Genomic DNA, 18,695 nt, shown 5'->3' with positions numbered 1-18,695 from the left:
TGATTAACATAGATTTTTAATTATTGTTGTATATAATTGTATTTTAAGTCATTAGAAGTGAAAAAGGAATTACTAACCAAAAATCCATTAATGCAGACTCTTATGTTTATGTATGTAGTTGCCTTTACTTATGTGCTATTCTTTTACTTTCAATCTATTTTTGTGTTTGAATATAAAATAGGTCTCTTATAGATAGGGTATAGTTTGATTTTTTAAAAAATTCTGCCCATCTTTGCCCTTTTTTGGATTGTTTAATCCATTTTACGTTTAAAAGAATTTATGTCTGCCATTTTTCTATTTGTTTCTATACATTTGTTTAGTCACATTCTTCATTGCTGCCTTCACTTGTTTTAAATAGATATTTTCTCATATACCATTTTAGTTTCCTTGTCTCTTCTATTATATTTTTTTGAGGTATTTTCTTAGTGGTTGCCTAGGGAATTATAATTAGTATTTTAATTTATAACAGTCTCGTTCAGATTAGTATCATTTTAACTTCAACAGTATATGGCTCCATTCTCTTCTCCCTTCCTTTGTGCTATTATTGTCATACGAATTACATCTTTATATATTGAATGCGTATCAACAAAGATTTATTTTATTGCTTTATCCAGTTTTCTTTTATATTCATCTATGTTGTTACCTTTGCCAGTGCTCTTTGTTTCATCATATGAATTCCAGTTACTATCTAGTGGTGTGTTTCATTTCATTTTAGCCTGACTGGATTCCTCCTAGTATTTCTTGTAGGACAAGATCACTAGTGACAACTTCTGATTTTGTTTATCTGGGTATATCTTAATTTTTTTCTCAATTTTGGAGGATAATTTTGCTAGATGTAGAATTCTTCGTTAACAGTCTTTTTTGTTCACTGCTTGAAAATGTTATTCCACTGCCTTCTGGTCTCCATCGTTTTAGATATGAAATCAGCTTTTTAATCATTGAAGATCCTTTTAATATAATGAATTGCTCCTCTCGCTGCTTTCAGAATTCTCATTGTATTTGGCTTTTGGCAGTTTGATTATAATGTTCTCAGTGTGGCTTTCTTTCAGTTTATCCTACCAGGAATTTGTTGAGCCTCTTGGATGTATAGTTTCTTTTTCTCCTCCCCCCCCCACCCCCATTAATCAAAGTTGGGAAGTTTTTGGCTTGTATTCTTTCTGTCCCTTTCTATCCTCTCCTTCTGGGACTCTCATTATGTGTAGGTTGGTATGCTTGATAATGTCACACAAAAATTATAAAACTCAATGAGGATTTCTCTTCTTCTTTGGTTTAGTAGATGTTATTACATTTTCGTGGTAAGGTTGGTGATTGTTTATGTACAAAATAATCATAGCATTTTCATCACCAAAAAAATGCATGAATTTTTCTGAGTATCTGTTTAACAAATAATAAAATTATGCATATTTTGAAAACACAAAATGAAATTCACAGATACAATTATAATTCACAGTTATATTCTATCAAATATTTAAGGATCAAATAATCCCAACCTTACAGACTCTTCTAAAAGAAAATATTCTCCACCTAATTTTTTTTCTTTTTTAAAAAATTTATTTATTTATTTATTTTTGGCTGTGTTGGGTCTTCGTTTCTGTGCGAGGGCTTTCTTCTAGTTGTGGCAAGCGGGGGCCACTCTTCATCGCGGTGCATGGGCCTCTCACTGTCACGGCCTCTCTTGTTGCGGAGCACAGGCTCCAGGCGCGCAGGCTTAGTAATTGATTCTCCACCTAATTTTATGAGATTAGCATAGCCTTGATACCAAAACCCAATAAGTATGGTATAAGAAACACCAGAAAGTTAGAAAATATTTTGAACAGAATGAAAATGACAATTCAGTATACCCAGATTTGTGAGGTGCAATATAAACAGTGCTTGGAAGGGAATTTTTAGCCCTGCAAAGCCTATCTTAAAAAGAAGAAAGATATTAAATCAATAATAATGATTCTCTCCAGTTTTATCTGTAGATTCAATTCAATTCAAATCAAAATCCCAAAGAGGTTTTTCAAGGAAAATGGTAAGATGATTTTTAAACTTACATGAAGGACCATAGGGCCAAGAATAATCATGACACTTCTGAAGAAGAACAGGGAGGGTAGACTGGCCCTGCCAAATATGAGGACGTATTAGGACACAATAATAATACAGTGTGGTACAGTTTAAGGATAGATAAGTTGACCAATAGAATAGAGAGACTAGAAACAGTTCCACACAGGAATGGAACTTAGTTATGATCAAGTAGTATGTCAGTTGAAAGGAGAAAGGAGGGATTATTTAATACTTGGAGCTGGATAAAGTAGTTATCTGTTTTAACGTGGAAAAAGATGAAATTAGATCACTACTTCACGTACTATTAAAATACTTCTCTGTATGGATTAAGGACTTAAAATTTGTCAATAGCAAAAGTTTAAAACTTTTAGGGAGAAAATATGGGTGAGTATCTTTGGACTTTTGAGTAGGGCAAGATTGTTTAAAGAAAACACAAAAGAAGTGTTATCCATAAAGGAAAAGGCTGAGACTTCCCTGGTGGTGCAGTGGTTAAGAATCCGCCTGCCAATGCAGGGGACACGGGTTCAAGCCGTGGTCCGGGAAGATCCCACATGCCACAGAGCAGCTAAGCCCGTGCGCCACAACTACTGAGCCTGCACTTCAGAGCCCACGTGCCACAACTACTGAAGCCCGTGCGCTTAGATCCCGTGCTCTACAACAAAGAGAAGCCACCGCAGTGAGAAGCCCGTGCACCGCAATGAAGAGTAGCCCCTGCTCGCCACAACTAGAGAAAGCCTGCACACAGCAACGAAGTCCCAACACAGCCAATAAATAAATAAATAAATAAACAAATATAAATAAATTTATATTTTTTTTAAAAAAGGAAAAGGCCAGTAAATTTGGCTACATTAAGAATTTTGACCCTTATACCATATACAAAATCAACTCAAAATGGATTAAAGACTTAAATATAAGGCCCACAATTTAAAAAAATCCTAGAAGGAAACGGGGAATAGCCTCATAGCATTTATCTTGGCAATGATGTCTTAGCTGTGACACCAAAAGCACAGCAATAAAAACAAAAGACAGGTGGGACTGTATCAAACTGAAAAGCTTCTATACACCAAAGGAAGTAAACAATAGAGTGAAAAGACAGTCCAGTCTATGGGATGGGAGAAAAATATATACAAACAATATATCAAATAAGGGATTAGTATTCTAAATATATAAGGAGCACCTACAACACAACAACAAAGAAACAAATAATCTGATTTAAAAATGGATAAAAGACCTTAATAGACATTTCCCCAAAGAAGATGTACAAATGGCCAACAGGAATATGAAAAGACACTGAGCATCACTAATCATTAAGCAAATGAAATCAAAATCACAAGGTTGTCACTTCACTTGTTATGATGGCCATTATTAAAAAACAAAACAAAATAACAAGTGCTAGTGAGGATGCGGAGAAATCAGAACGTTGTGCATTGTTGGTAAGAATGTAAAATGGTGTACTATGGAAAACAGTGTGGAGATTCCTCAGAAAACTTAAAATAGAACAACTATGTGATCTAGCAATCCTTCTTTTGGATATTTATCCAAAAGAATTGAAATCAGGATCTCAAAGAAATATTTGTATTCCCGTATTCATTGTAGCAATATGCGTAATTCAAGAAATGGAAACAATGTAAATGTCCATCAGTGGATGAATGGATAATGAAAAGGTGGTATATACATACAATAAGAGTATTATATACTTCTTATAAAAGAAGGAAATCCTGTCATAGGCTACAACATGGATGAACTTTGAGGGCATTATGCTGGACGAAATAAGCCAGTCACAGAAGGAGCAATACTGCATGATTCTGATCATAAGAGGTATCTAAAGTAGTCAAACTCTTAGCAGAAGAACATAGAATGGTGGTTGTTGCCAGGGGCTGAAAAGAAGGGGGAAATAAGGAGTTGCTATTTAATGAGTATAGAGTCGCAGTCATGCAAAATGAAAAAGTTCTAGAGATCTTCTGTAAAACAATGTGCATATAGTTAACAGTGCTGTACTGTACACTTAAAATTTTGTTAAGAAGGTAGACTTCATGTTGTGTTTCTTTTTTAACCACAAAAAATGATTACGAACTTTATTAAAATATGCTTTAAAGAAAGTGGAAAGGTAAATCATAGACTCTGAGAAGAGACAGTTCACACAGCCTGCAAATAATTTGTACTAAGAATAAAAAATTCCTCAAACCAATAAAAAGAAGTAAATGCCCCAGGAGAAAAATGGACAAAAGATATGAACAGACATAGTACAGAAGAGGCAGTACATACTGGTAATAATATGAAGAGATGTTCAGCATCGTTAATGACCAGGGAACATAAAACTGTAATAAAATAGCATTTAACACACATTTGATGGAAAAAATTTAAAGTTCTGATGATATTAAGTATATATTGATTTACTATTTTCTGACTTGGATATTGCTCTAATCCTTTTACTAAAGCATCTCCATTCATCGCTTGATTGAGTAGATTTTGTCATCAGGTAGCTTTCTTCCCCCAAGAGGGGCTCATTGATTATTCATGTTAAGAGTGTTTGCCATTTATATTTGAAGTCCACCTTGGCCAGGTATAGCAAATCATTAATATTAAGTGAGTACCGAATGCAGAAAAAGTATAGAAAAGAGGAATTTTGTATAGTTGTATAGGAATTTTGTATAGTTGAGCAAGGAAGCTATTCTTGTAGAACATTTGTTTAAGACTCATAAAGTTAAAGGAGATATTAATGTTAAAGTCATCTTTCTCACTAGTCCGTGTGCTCCCTGAAAAAGGGATGGTACCTGCCACATAGAAGAGTGGATACAAAGAAAAAAGAGAAGTAGGTTGATTGGACTGGAGGGAATTTATTTATTTATTTATTTTTTGGCTGCATCAGGTCCTAGTCACGGCATGCGGGATCTTTCGTTGTGGCGCGCGGGCTTCTCTCTAGTTGTGGTGCATGGGCTCTGTAGTTGCAATGCGCAGGGTCAGTAGCTGTGGGATCTTAGTCCCCCAGCCAGGGATCGAACTGGCGTCTTCTGCATTGCAAGATGGATTCTTAACCACTGGACCACCAGGGAAGTCCCCCTGGACTGGAGGGAATTTAAAGCACTGGAGAATACATTTTGAGTTCTAGACATTCCACTAAGATTATATATATAACTTGCCACTTTTTCTTCATATTCTACTGAATCTTTGGGTATGTTATCCATTTGACCCACAATATTTTGAAAAGGAGACTAATTTTTCAGACCTCATCAGTAGATTCATGTTATGATCTTCAGAGATTGTTGACATGACATTTTTCTGAAATATGTATATGTTAAGAAATAAAAGTTCAATAACCTTAATTTTTGGTTCTAAGAAGTTACATCTAATTTTTGGATTTTTCCCCTTACATCGTAAATAATTGCTAGAAATATGTCAATTTTTCTAGCCTTAATTTAAGGTGAGAATATTCAGGTTGCCAACTTTGCTAGAATGGTGCCAAAATAAAGCACTATAGGTCTTCTTACCTTTCTGGAGGAGGCATATACCTGTATTGTAGCATATGTGTGTTATTTTTCCACTTAAAAGACCTGTGTTCAAATAAATGTTAGAAGTAGGTGCTTAGATTTGAAGGTTCTACATACATTTCAGGAATTAAAAAAAAAATTTATTGTGCAAATTTTCCCATAGACAGAAAAATTCAGAAGAGTGAAATAACACCTAGATTTAACAGATCATTAACATTATAATATATTTTTTCTGGACTATTATAAACTACAGCTATCATAACATTTCAGCCCTTAATATGTCAGTATGAACCTCTTTAAAAAAGACACTTTGTACGTAACCGTAATAACATCTCCCTAACAAAATCAACAGTAATTTAAATATATTATCTGATATCCAGCCCACGTTCAGATTTCTTTAGTTACTTTCAGACTGGCTTTTTAAAGTTTGTTTTTTCAAACCAGGATTCATTTGGTTGGATTCCTTTATTCTAGAACGGTTATACCTCCCCTGCCACGTTTTCTCCCACTCTACTTTCACTTGTTGAAGAAACTAAGACAGTAGTCCTGTATACCAGAGTATTATACCTTCTTCTATATTTTGTGTCAAGCTTTACCATGTTACTTTAGTCTCTGAATTTCCTGTAAGTGTCACAAAATCTGGTTGTTCAACTTCTGTTGATACTAAGATGGGTCCGTATGTTCAGGTTTAGAATCGTTTTTAAAGCAGAGTATATTTACTGGGAAAATATGAAGATTTTTTTGTGAAAATACTTTTGTAACTCTAATGATAACATTTGTGGAGTGCTGTTCATATTCCTCAGAGCACTTAATAGAAATATTTAAAAAGTAATAGTTAATAAATATTTGTTGATTTGTGTTTTAAAGTTTTTATATACTCCTTTCCTTTAGGCTTGTTATCCCTTTCTTGTCTGAAAAGATAAGACAGTTAACTTTCTTTTTTCACTACAGATTTTCAGCTACTGATGTTACAAACAAAATATTGGAACATAGAGTTGAGGAAAAGACTTAAACCAGGTAGGTAAATAATAAAAGTCTAAAGAAACAATACAGGGCTTCCGTGGTGGTGCAGTGGTTAAGAATCTGCCTGCCAATGCAGGGGACACGGGTTCAAGCCCTGGTCCGGGAAGATCCCACGTGCCACGGAGCAACTAAGCCCATTCGCCACAACTACTGAGCCTGCACTCTAGAGCCCGCGAGCCACAACTACTGAGCCCGTGTGCCTAGAGTCCATGCTCCACAACAAAGAGAAGCCACTACAATGAGAAGCTTGCACACTGCAACTAAGAGTAGCCCCCGCTCGCCCCAACCAGAGAAAGCCCGTGCACAGCAACGAAGACCCAACACAGCCAAAAATAAAATAAATAAAATAAAATAAAGAAATTTTTAAGAAATAAAAAATAAAAAAAATAAACAATACAGCTACCATTCATTTTTATAAAGGTCATTATTGGGATAATTGACAAAATTGGAAATGAACTGTAGGATACTATCAACGTTGTTTCCTCAATTTGATAATTGCACCTTGATTATATAGGAATATTCTGAGGTATTTAGGCTGAAAGGGGTGTGATGTATGGCAGTCTACTTCCAAATGGTTTAGAAAAAATAAGTGATATGTAATATGAGAGGGCGTTTGGTTAATTTATGGGCTAATAGGAACTCATTTATTGCCAATGTGGAAGTATAAGTTGGTCCAATCTTTCTGGAAAGCATTTTGGCAATTTGTCTCAAGTTTTTAGCTTAGTCCAGCAATCTTACTTTTTTTTCTATAGTAATTGTAGGAACACTACAATAAGATGTATGTATAAGGATATTTATATGAGAGTTTATGAAATTAATGAATTAATGACAAATTGTCAGTAACCTAAATAAGAATATGAGGATGACTAAATAAGTATAATTAAAAACCATGTAAGCATTAAAAATGATAATGTAAATCTATTTATTGGCATGTTTGTAATATATTTTTAAGTGTCAAAGCTGGCTACTAAACAATATGAGTAGTATTAATCTATTTTGTTTTTCAAAAAAGGTGCATATACACAGATACAGGAATACATATACACAGATAATACGAATGTTTGTAATTGATTAGTTAGATGTAATCTTCCTATCTGTATACATATATTAGACATATACATATATGTGTTTTTATGCACATAGACATTTGGAAAGATGATACTGTATGTTGCCAGTGGTTACTTTTTCATTTGTTTTATTTTATTTTTTTGGCTGCACCGCACGGCTTGCAGGATCTTAGTTCCTGGACCAGGGATCGAACCTGGGCCCTCAGCAGTGGAAGCATGGAGTCCGAACCACTGGCCTACCAGGGAATTCCCTTTTTTTTTAAAAATTTGTTTTATTTTATTTTTTTGGCCATGAGTGGTTATTTTTTTATTTTTATTTTTTTAATTAATTAATTTATTTATTTTTGGCTGTGTGGGGTCTTTGTTGCTGCTTGTGGGCTTTCTCTAGTTGCGGTGAGCGGGGGCTACTCTTCATTGCAGTGTGTGGGCTTCTCATTGCGGTGGCTTCTCTTGTTGCAGACCACGGGCTCTAGGCACGCGGGCTTCAGTAGTTGTGGCACGCGGGCTCTAGAGTGCAGGCTCAGTAGTTGTGGCGCACAGGCTTAGTTGCTCCGCGGCATGTGGGATCTTCCCAGACCAGGGCTCGAACCGGTGTCCCCTCCATTGGCAGGCGGATTCTTAACCACTGTGCCACTAGGGAAGCCCCAAGTGGTTATTTTTTAAAAATAAGTTTATAAGTGATTTTTATACTTTTGTGTTAACTGAGTTTTTCAAAAGAGTATATGTTGCTTTTCTCATTAAAGTTTTGTAAGATAACGCTTCTTATGAAGGTTATGTTTTTGATTTTATTTTGTACCTTTGCAACAGTGTTTGATATGCAATAGAAATAGTGCTATATTTGCTGATAATTCTGTACTAGATTCGAGTACCTGAGTAGTTCTTGTGAGGCTAAATTCAGATTTTGAGCCTTGTTGGTCAGCTGCTTTCATTCTTTTACATGGCCAGAGTCCGTTTTCTTAATGCTCTAATAATTGTCTTACACATGTGTGCTGCTCACATAGCTTAGCTGAAGTACATTACCATTTTTGGAAAACAGAGAACATGTTCTATTAATGACGATTGTTTAGTGCCTTGGGGTATAGAACTTACATGTTTACTTCTGATAGTGGTCAACAACATGTGCTTTTTTTTAAAAAAAAAAATTTATTTATTTATTTATTTTTGGCTGCATTAGGTCTTCGTTGCTGCACGCAGGCTTTCTCTAGTTCTGGCGAGTGCGGGCTACTCTTCATTGTGGTGTGCGGGCTTCTCGTTGCGGTGGCTTCTCTTGTTGCAGAGCATGGGCTCTAGGCGTGCAGGCCTCAGTAGTTGTGGCACATGGGGTCAGTAGTTGTGGCTCATGGGCTCTAGAGCGCAGGCTTAGTAGTTGTGGCGCACGGGCTTAGCTGCTCCGCGGCATGTGGGATCTTCCTGGACCAGGGATCGAACCCATGTCCCCTGCATTGGCAGGCAGATTCTTAACCACTGCGCCACCAGGGAAGTCCAACAACATGTGCTTTGATAGTAATACTGGTTATTGTTTGTATAGTTTATTTAAATTTTAGCTGTTGATTTTGAGGGCATTTTCTATTACACTTTTATTTTACATCTTGCTTTTCTTTAACAGATTTTTCTTCTATTAGTTAAAAATATGGATCCTGAAGCAGAGGGACCACCAATTATCAAAGTGACTCCTCTTCAACAAATGCTTGCCTCTTGTACTGGAGCTATACTGACATCACTGATGGGTAAAATAATATGTAGATTATGTAACTGAATGAATCATTGATTTCATTTGAGTTTTACTATCTGTGAAATAATGATAATATTATCATTCATGCTTCATCATGATAACATGAAAAGAACCCTGGACAGAGAATCAAGAGACTAGAATTTTAGTCCTTGCTTTGCCATTCTCAGGGTGAATGCACGTTGGGATAGTCCTTATTCTCTTTGAAATTAATTTCCATCTCTAAAATTAGGGGCTTAGATCAGGAGTTCTTTGAGGTCCCTATCAATATTAAACTTTTATGACTCTATTATCATTTTTTTAATATGGAATAAAATATTAGCATAATGAAAAATACAGAAATTGGACAACGTATAGTAGCAACAAATTCAAATTATATTTTACTTTGCTTTAGTAACAGTGAATTGGTTAAATTCCTCTGGACCACATTTTTCTGTCTTTTTTAATGAACTTCTTGTAGACACAGCCAAATGACATAGTTAGGTGATAGTTTAGCGTTTTAATGACTTTAAGTTGGCTCGTTTATTCAAATAAGATAGCAGATGATTAGAAAAAATTTAAACTAATTGCTTTAGAATGTAGTGTCTTTAGGTCAGAATGCTAGGGTTGTAAAGGCTTTAGAGATCTTCTGATGTGACTTCCTCATTCTCAGACGAGGAAATACAGCATGCAAATTAAAACCATTCTCCTTTGCTGCACTGTTCCCAAATGGAGTAACACAATGTGGTAGTAAGGATGATTTATGACTCGCTTACTCAAATTTGCATTATCTATAGTTTTTGTTTGAGATAAGTGAATTTAACAGAATAGGAAGACTTACATTGTTTGATTATTGATTACTTGTAATACAGAGTGATTCTCAAATATTTAAATGGACTTTTGGAACTTTCATTCTTTACCTTAGATAACATATTTTCTTATAAATACTAGTGCTAATGGAATTATAGTTGTAGAAATATTATAAATGAGAGTTGAGTACTTGTGAGAGAAGTAATTACATTTTCTCATTGGTACTCTTTAAACAAAATTCAAGTGCAAAAAATTAGAATGTTAATACTCAAAACCACTTTAAGATAAATAATCTTACCCATTATGTAGTCATGAGGAAAGTATCATTCGGTGTATTTTGTGTTCTTTGGACAAATGTCTGTACAATTTATAGGTATCACTTGTTAATTGAGATTTATGTATCTTCATAGTGACACCCTTTGATGTTGTTAAAATTCGACTCCAAGCCCAAAACAACCCATTCCCCAAAGGTATGTGTTCTGCTTATCCTGAAAACATTATGTTAGATTTTTAAATGTCGCTGTATTCATTTTTGTTTGAATAATATTCTCTTTTTATTAGTTTTTAAAAATTGATGCCTTTATCCTCATGCAGAAACATTTTCTCATTTCTTAATTGTACATGATGAGGTCTAGGCAGAAAACAAATACAGCTGACCCTTGAACACTGAGGGGGTTAACACTGCCCACTGTCCATACAGTTGTCTGCCTGTAATTTATAGTTGGCCCTCAGTGTCCACAGTTCCTCTGTTTTTGCATTTCCTCATCCTTGGATTCAACCAACTACAGATTGTGTAGTACTGTAGTATTTACTACTGAAAAAAATCTGCATAAGTAGCCCTTCACAGTTCAAACCTGTGTTGTTCAAGGGTCAGCTGCCTGTGTGTATGTGTGTGTATAAAACATATAACACTTTTGTGAACCTACTAATTAAAGCAGAGGACAATTTTATATTTGAGTATATGCCTCACAAGTAAGAACAGAATTAAACTTGTAAGGCATCTTAGAGTCTAGCTTCCTACTTTAGTCCAAGAGCTGTGCTCATCCTACAGTATTCATCCAACAGTCATCTAATTGTTGCTTGAATAGTGATAGGAAAGTCATCATTTTACCAGGCAGCTTGGTTAATTGCTGGACATTATAGCTTATGTGGACTTTGAGAAGAGTAGTTATATGTTTTTATTAGATGGGCAAAAATAGCGATTCCTTGATCAATATTTTGCGGTTTTATAAAGATAATGCTGTTTCAAACATGTTTAAATAGCAGAAAACAGACTGTGAGAAAGCTAGTTTTCTCACAGACATAAATGCCACTCTGTTGAATGCATAGCAGTGAGACAGAATGAACATCAGGCATTGTTTCAGGTGGATGAAAGGATAGATGGATTGTAGGAAGAGACTGAAAAGTAGTTTCCTGTACATTAAAGTTAGACTAATGTGTTATGAAATTGACAGAATTATATATGGTCGAATAGAGAAGACAGTTTTGGCAGCAAGAATGAATCCAATAATGGCAAAGATCGTTATTAGAGAAAGTTGTAGTCAGTTAAGAGGGAGCTGACAAATGTCTAGATTGAGCAGTATAAATACAGAGAAAGGGACAAAGCACAACATTATTTACATTGGTTGAGAAAAACATTTTTTCAATTGATGTATAACATTGTATTAGTTTTAGGTGTACACTGTAATGATTTCATATATGTATATATTGAAAAATGATTACCACAATAAATTTAGTCAACTTTTATAATCTCACATAGTTAATAAATTTTTTTCCATGTAATGAGATCTTTTAAGATCTACTCTCTTAGCAACTTTCAGATACACATTAGATTTCATAATATATTTTTGTCTGAATTACCCTTACATACCACAGGGTTTTTTTCTGGTCAAACAGAGAAGACGTACACCCAGGCTGTCTTTTCAAAACAGGTTTTCTCCTCTGTCTTCCCTCTCCACTCCCTCAGATAACCGAAAAGAATTTATTTCCGTGTGCATTTGTTGACTGCAGTCCTGAAAACATAATCCACTAATTTACTCAATTGCTTTTTACCACTGTGAGTTTAGAGCCCAGTGCTCTGTCATTAAACAAATCAAATTATTTATGTTTCATCCTAAAAGGTGAAGACAAAGTTATGTTTTTGTGTAGTCTGCTCAGCGTACTTTCATTTTGTTCATATGTAAAAATAATAGTTTCGTGAAATAATCATTGACTGTTGGAATCTTCCTTGTTAGGAAAATGTTTTTTATATAGTAATGGACTTATGGACCATCTATGTGTCTGTGAAGAGGAAGGCAGCAAAGCATGGTATAAGAAGCCAGGACGTTTCCAGGGAACATTGGTAAAGAGATATTATTTATAATCACAGTATGTTTTCTAGTCTAATATTTACTCTTATATATGAAATATTTAATGATTACAGGAGAGTAAAATGTCCATCAGGTAGTTAGCACACTTATCCACAGTTAAAAAGTAGACATTGAAGCAGGAAAGGGAAAGTACTTTTTTTGCTTTTAATTCTTTGCTAAGTTTATTTTCATCTGTTTATGCTTAGGGAGTAGGGTTTTTTTTAACTTTTTTATTTTGAGATACTTGCAGATCATATACAATTTTAAGAAAAATATACAGACAGACCCTATGTACCCTTTTTCCAGTTTCCCCCAGTGGTAACATGTGACAAGATGAGTACAATACGACCACAGGATATTGACGTTGATACAGTGAAGATACAGACAATTCCATCACCGCAAGGATCCTTCCTATTTCCCTTTTATAGCTACATCCACTTCTTAACTCCTGGCAATCACTAATCTGTTTTCTATTAATATAATTTTGTCACTTTAAGAATGTTACATAAATGAAATAACATAGAACATTTTGGGTTTGGCACTTTTTGCTTAATTATCTGAAGATTCATTCAAGTTGTTTAATGTATCAATAGTTTGTTCCTTTTTATTACTCACTAGTATTACATGGTATGGATGTACCACAGTTTGTTTTCTGAGTGGTTTCCAGTTTTTGGCTCTGAATAAAACTGCTACATACATTCATTCACAGGTTTTTGTGTGAAAGTAAGTGTAAGAAAAAACTGCTCACAGTTTTTCTCTCTGAACACTCTACTTAGAACACTTCTGAACCGATATGTGGGTTTTTTCCCCATACCAAGCAACTCTCCAGGGGACACAAACTGGGTATTCTACAATTTAACTCAATTCTGACACCATCTACCTGGAGTTAGTGTCAGGTCCCACAGGACTGTTCCCACTTCAGATGCCACTCGCAAGTCCAGGTTGACATCTGTGTTTCTGACTGACTGGCTGTAAATCAGAGGTTCCCAAGGTCTCCTTCTTGGGTTCAGTAATTTGCTAGAAGAGCTCACAGAACTCAGGAAAACAGTTTACTTACTAGATGACTAGTTTATTATGAAAGGTTACAACTCAGGAACAGCCAGGTAGAAGAGATGCACAGGGCAAGACTTGGGGGAAGGGCTATGGAGCTTCCATGTCCTCTCCAGATGTGTCACTCTCCCAGCACCTCCCTGTGTTCACCAACCTGGAAGCTTCCAAATGCCATTCTTTAGAGATTTTTATGGAGGCTTCATTACATAGACACGATTGATCAAATCACTGGCCCTTGGTGACTGACTAAACCTCCAGTTCTGCCTCCCTTCCCAGAGCCCCTGAGGTTGGGGACTGGCGTAGGGTGGGGAGGGTGGGACTAAAAGTTCCAGCCTTCTAGTCAAGTGGTTGGTTCCTCCTGGCAACCAGCCCCCATCCTTTGGTTCTCCAGGGCCTTTCCAAAAATCACCTCATTAACATAAACTTAGGTGTGGTTGAAAGAGGCTTGTTGTGAATAACAAAAGACTTAAGTAACATAACTTAGGTGTGGTTGAAAGAGGCTTGTTGTGAATAACAAAAGACACTACTTTTACCTCTTATCCTCTGGAGCTATTTCAGGACTGGAACAAAAGACCAAAAATTATCAACAGAAGATGCTTCCTTTGCTCTGTATTAATTAGGAAATTATAAGAGTTTTGGAGCTGTGTGCCAGGAACCATGGATTAAGGCCAAAATGTATATTTCTTATTATTAATCATAATATCACTGTTAGTCTTCATTTCTCTGGGGTAAATGTCCATGGGTGCAGTTGTTGGGTCATGTAGTAGTTGCATGTTTAGGGTTTAAGAAACTGCCAACCTGTTTATGAGACTGATAGGACCATTGTACATTCCCAGTGGCAATGTATGACTGATGTAACGTCTCCACAATCTCACTAGCATTTGGTGTTGTCACTATTTTTATTTTAGCAATTATGATAGGTGTGTAGTAATATCTCATTGTGGTTTTAATTTACATTTCCCTAGTGGTTAGTGATGTTGAAAACCTATTCATATGTTTATTAGCCATCAGTATATCCTCTTCAGTGAAATGGCTCTTCAGGTCTTTTGCCCATTTTCTAATTGAACTGTTTGTATTTTTACTGTTAAGTTTTAAATGCTCCTTATACTATCTAGATACGAGTCCTTTGTTGAAGATGTGATTACTAAACATTCTTTCTCACTCTAACTTCCCTTCTTATACTCTTAAACAGGGTCTTTCATGGAGTAAAAGTTATTCATTTTGATGAATTTTGTCAATTTGTCAATTTTTTCTTTATAGATCATGCTTTTGGTGTCAAATCTAATCTAAGAACTCTTTATTTACCCAAAGATCTGAAGATTTTTCTCCTGTTTTTAAAGTCCTTGATCCATTTTGAGTCATTCTTATATAATGTATGGGTTTGAGGTTGAAGTTTGATCCTCTTTGTTTGTTTTAGCATGTGTTTGTCCAGTTGCGTTTGTTGAAAAGGCTATCTTTTCTCCATTAAGATGCCTTTGCACATTGTCAGAAATCACTTGGGCATATCGTGTGGATCTACTTCTAGGTTGTTTATTCTGTAACATTTGTCTGTTACCTGCATCAGTACCACACGGTCTTAGCGTAGCTATAGAATAAGTCCTGAAATCAGGTAAACTGATTCCTCCCACTTTATTCTTATTTTTCTTTTTGAAAGTTGTTTTAGCTATTTCCAAAGTTTCTTTGTTTTTGCCTATAAATTTTAGAATAATCTTGTATATACCTACAAAAAATCTTGATGAGATTTTTATAGGAATTGTGTTAAACCTGTATGTCTTATTTGGAGAGAAATGACATCTTTACTGTGTTGAGTGTTCCAGTCTGGTTTTTTTTCTAGATATAATTGACATACAGCACTGTATAAGTCTAAGGTGTACAGCATAATGATTTGACTTACATATGTCATGAAATGATTTCCAGAATAATCACCATCCATCATCTCACAGATACAAAATTAAAGAAATAGAAAAAACATTTTTTGTGATGAGAACTCTTAGGATTTACTCTGTTAACAACTTCAGTGTATAACATACAGCCGTGTTCATTATCTTTATCATGTTGTACATCATTTATTAGTACTTATTTATCTTATAACTGGAAGTTTGTACCTTTTGGCCTTCATCCAATTCTCCCTTCCCCCCACCCCCCAACTCTGGTAACCACAAATCTCATCTCTTTTTTATGAGTTTGTTTTTGAAGTATAATTAACCTACAATACTATGTTCCTGTTACACAACATAGTGATTTGATATATTTCTATGCATATCAAAATGATTACCATGATAATTCTAGTTACTGTATGTCACCATGTAAAAATATTACATAGTTATTGTCTGTATTCCTCACAAGATACATTTCATCCCCTTGAATCCTTTACTTTGTAACTGGAAGTTTATACCTCCTAATCTCCCTTACCTATTTCTTTCCTCTCTCTCCTCCCCCTCCCCTCTGGCAACCACCTGTTTGTTCTCTGTATCTATAACTCTGTTTCTGTTTTGTTGTGTTTGTTCATTTGTTTTGTTTTTTTAGATTCCACATATAAGGGAAATGATACAGTATTTGTCTTTCTCTGTCTAACTTATTTCAATTAGCATAATACCCTCTAGGTCCATCCATGTTGTCACACATGGCATTATTTCATTCTTTTCGATGGCTGAGTAATAGTCCATTATCTATCTGTCTATCGACCTATCAATAGATAGATAGGTATCTATATCTATATCTCACATTTTCTTTATCCATTCATCTATTTACGTTGCTTTCATATCTTGGTTATTGTAAATAATGCTTCAGTGAACATAGGGTGCATATACCTTTTTGAATTAGTATTTTTGTTTTCTTTGTATACATACCCATGAGTGGAATTGCTGGGTCATATGGTACTTCTGTTTAAAGTTTTTTTTTTTTTTTTTTTTTTTAAGATTTAATTCTTTTTAATTAATTAATTAATTATTTATTTATTTATGGCTGTGTTGGGTCTTCGTTTCTGTGGGAGGGCTTTCTCTAGTTATGGCAAGCGGGGGCCACTCTTCATCGCGGTGCGCGGGCCTCTCACTATCGCGGCCTCTCTTGCTGCGGAGCACAGCCTCCAGACGCGCAGGCTCAGTAATTGTGGCTCACGGGCCCAGTTGCTCCGTGTCATGTGGGATCTTCCCAGACCAGGGCTCGAACCCGTGTCCCCTGTATTGGCAGGCAGATTCTCAACCACTGCGCCACCAAGGAAGCCCTGTTTAAAGTTTTTTGACGAAACTTCATACTGTTTTCCATTGTGGCTGCACTAATTTACATTCCCACCAACAGTGCATAAGAGTTCCCTTTTCTCCACATCCTTGCCAACACTTGTTATTTGTTGTCTTTTGGATAATAGCCATTTTTACAGGTGTGAGGTGATATCTCATCGTGGTTTTGATTGGCATTTCCCTGATGATTAGTGATGGTGAGCATCTTTTCATGTGCCTGTTGGCCATTTGTATGTCTTCTTTGGAAAAATATCTGTTTAGATTCTCTGCTAATTTTTTAAATCAGGTTTTTTTGGTTTTTTTGATGTTCACTTCTATAAGTTCTTTGTATGTTTTGGGTATTCACCACCTGTTGGATATATCATTTGCAAATATTTTCTCTGGTTCAGTGGGTAGCCTTTTCGTCTTGTTGATAGTTTTCTTTGCTGTTCAAAATCTTTTTAGTTTGATGTAGTCCCATTTGTTTGTTTTTCCTTTTGTTTCCCTTGCCTGAGGAGACATATCCAAAAAAATATTGCAAAGACCAGTGTTGAAGAGCATACTGCCTATGTTTTCTTCTTCTTTTTAAAAAATTATTTATTTATTTTGGCTGCACCAGGTCTTAGTTGTGGTACGCGGGATCTTCGTTGCGGCATGTGGGATCTTTAGTTGTGGCATGTGGACTCTTAGTTGCGGCATGTGGGCTTCTTAGTTGCGGCATGTGGGCTTCTTAGTTGTGGCATGCAGACTTCTTAGTTGTGGCATGGGAACTCTTAGTTGCGGCATGCATGTGGGATCTAGTTCCCTGACCAGAGATTGAACCCAGGCCCCCTGCATTGGGAGCACAGAGTCTTACCCACTGCACTACCAGGGAAGTCCCCTGCCTATGTTTTTTTCTATTAAGTTTTTTGGCTTCAGGTCTTAAGTTTAAGTCTAATCCATTTTGAATTTTTCTTTTTAATTAATTAATTTATTTTTAGCTGCGTCGAGTCTTCGTTGCTGCATGCGGGCTTTCTCTAGTTGCAGCGAGCGGGGGCTCCTCTTCGTTGTGGTGCATGGGCTTCTCATTTCTCATTGCGGTGGCTTCTCTTATTGTGGAGCACGGGCTCTAGGCATATGGGTTTCAGTAGTTGTGGCAAGCAGGCTTAGTAGTTGTGGCTCGGGCTCTAGAGCGCAGGCTCAGTAGTTGTGGTACATGGGCTTTGTTGCTCCGTGGCATGTGGGATCTTCCTGGAGCAGGGATTGAACCCGTGTCCCCTGCATTGGCAGGCAGATTCTTAACCACTGTATCACCAGGGAAGTCCTTGAATATTTTTTTGTGCATGGTGTGAGAGTAGTCCAGTTTGATTCTTTTGCATGTAGCTGTCCAGTTTTCCCAACATTGTTTATTGAAGAGGCTGTCTTTTCCCCATTGTATATTCTTGCCTCCTTTATTATAGATTAATTGCCCATATAAGTGTGGGTTCATTCCTGGGCTCTCTATTCTATTCCATTGATCTATGTGTCTGTTTTTGTGCCAGTACCATATTGTTTTGATTATTGTAGCCTTATAATATGTTTGGAATTGGGGACAATGATACCTCCAGCTTTGTTGTTCTTTCTCAAGATTGCTTTGATGATTCAGGGTCTTTTGTGTTTCCATACAAATTTTTTTTTTTTAATTTTTATTTATTTCTTTATTTCTTTATTTATGGCTGTGTTGGGTCTTCGTTTCTGTGCGAGGGCTTTCTCTAGTTGCGGCAAGTGGGGGGTCACTCTTCATCGCAGTGCGCGGGCCTCTCACTGTCGCGGCCTCTCTTGCTGCAGAGCACAGGCTCCAGACGCGCAGGCTCAGTAGTTGTGGCTCACGGGCCTAGTTGCTCCGCGGCATGTGGGATCTTCCCAGCCCAGGGCTTGAACCCGTGTCCCCTGCATTGGCAGGCAGATTCTCAACCACTGCG

The 18,695-nt window shown here is 36.2% G+C and overlaps 1 protein-coding gene and 1 pseudogene across 4 annotated transcripts in view; both read left to right on the top strand.

The window, feature by feature from the left end:
• LOC309665790 (sugar phosphate exchanger 3 pseudogene) overlaps positions 1-18,695 on the top strand; it is a 306,970-nt pseudogene that overhangs the window by 143,957 nt on the left and 144,318 nt on the right. The gene's annotated exons all lie outside the window — the stretch shown is intronic.
• The window catches only part of SLC25A40 (solute carrier family 25 member 40), a 49,677-nt gene that overhangs the window by 10,520 nt on the left and 20,462 nt on the right, over positions 1-18,695 (top strand). The window contains exons 2-5 of one of the 3 annotated variants that reach the window (XM_082472515.1): positions 6,486-6,551; positions 9,247-9,351; positions 10,553-10,612; positions 12,377-12,483. In XM_082472515.1, coding sequence (XP_082328641.1) covers positions 6,486-6,551; positions 9,247-9,351; positions 10,553-10,612; positions 12,377-12,483 — 338 coding nt within the window. Of the gene's footprint in view, positions 1-6,485; positions 6,552-9,230; positions 9,352-10,552; positions 10,613-12,376; positions 12,484-18,695 lie in introns of all 3 variants that reach the window. The other 2 variants (XM_082472516.1, XM_082472517.1) reach the window with 2 other exon arrangements.

This window comes from Balaenoptera physalus, assembly GCF_965194825.1.
Source record: "Balaenoptera physalus genome assembly, chromosome: 8".
Lineage (NCBI taxonomy): Eukaryota > Metazoa > Chordata > Mammalia > Artiodactyla > Balaenopteridae > Balaenoptera > Balaenoptera physalus.
Note: the sequence above shows the minus strand (reverse complement) of the source record. Positions and strands in the feature narration are given on the sequence as shown.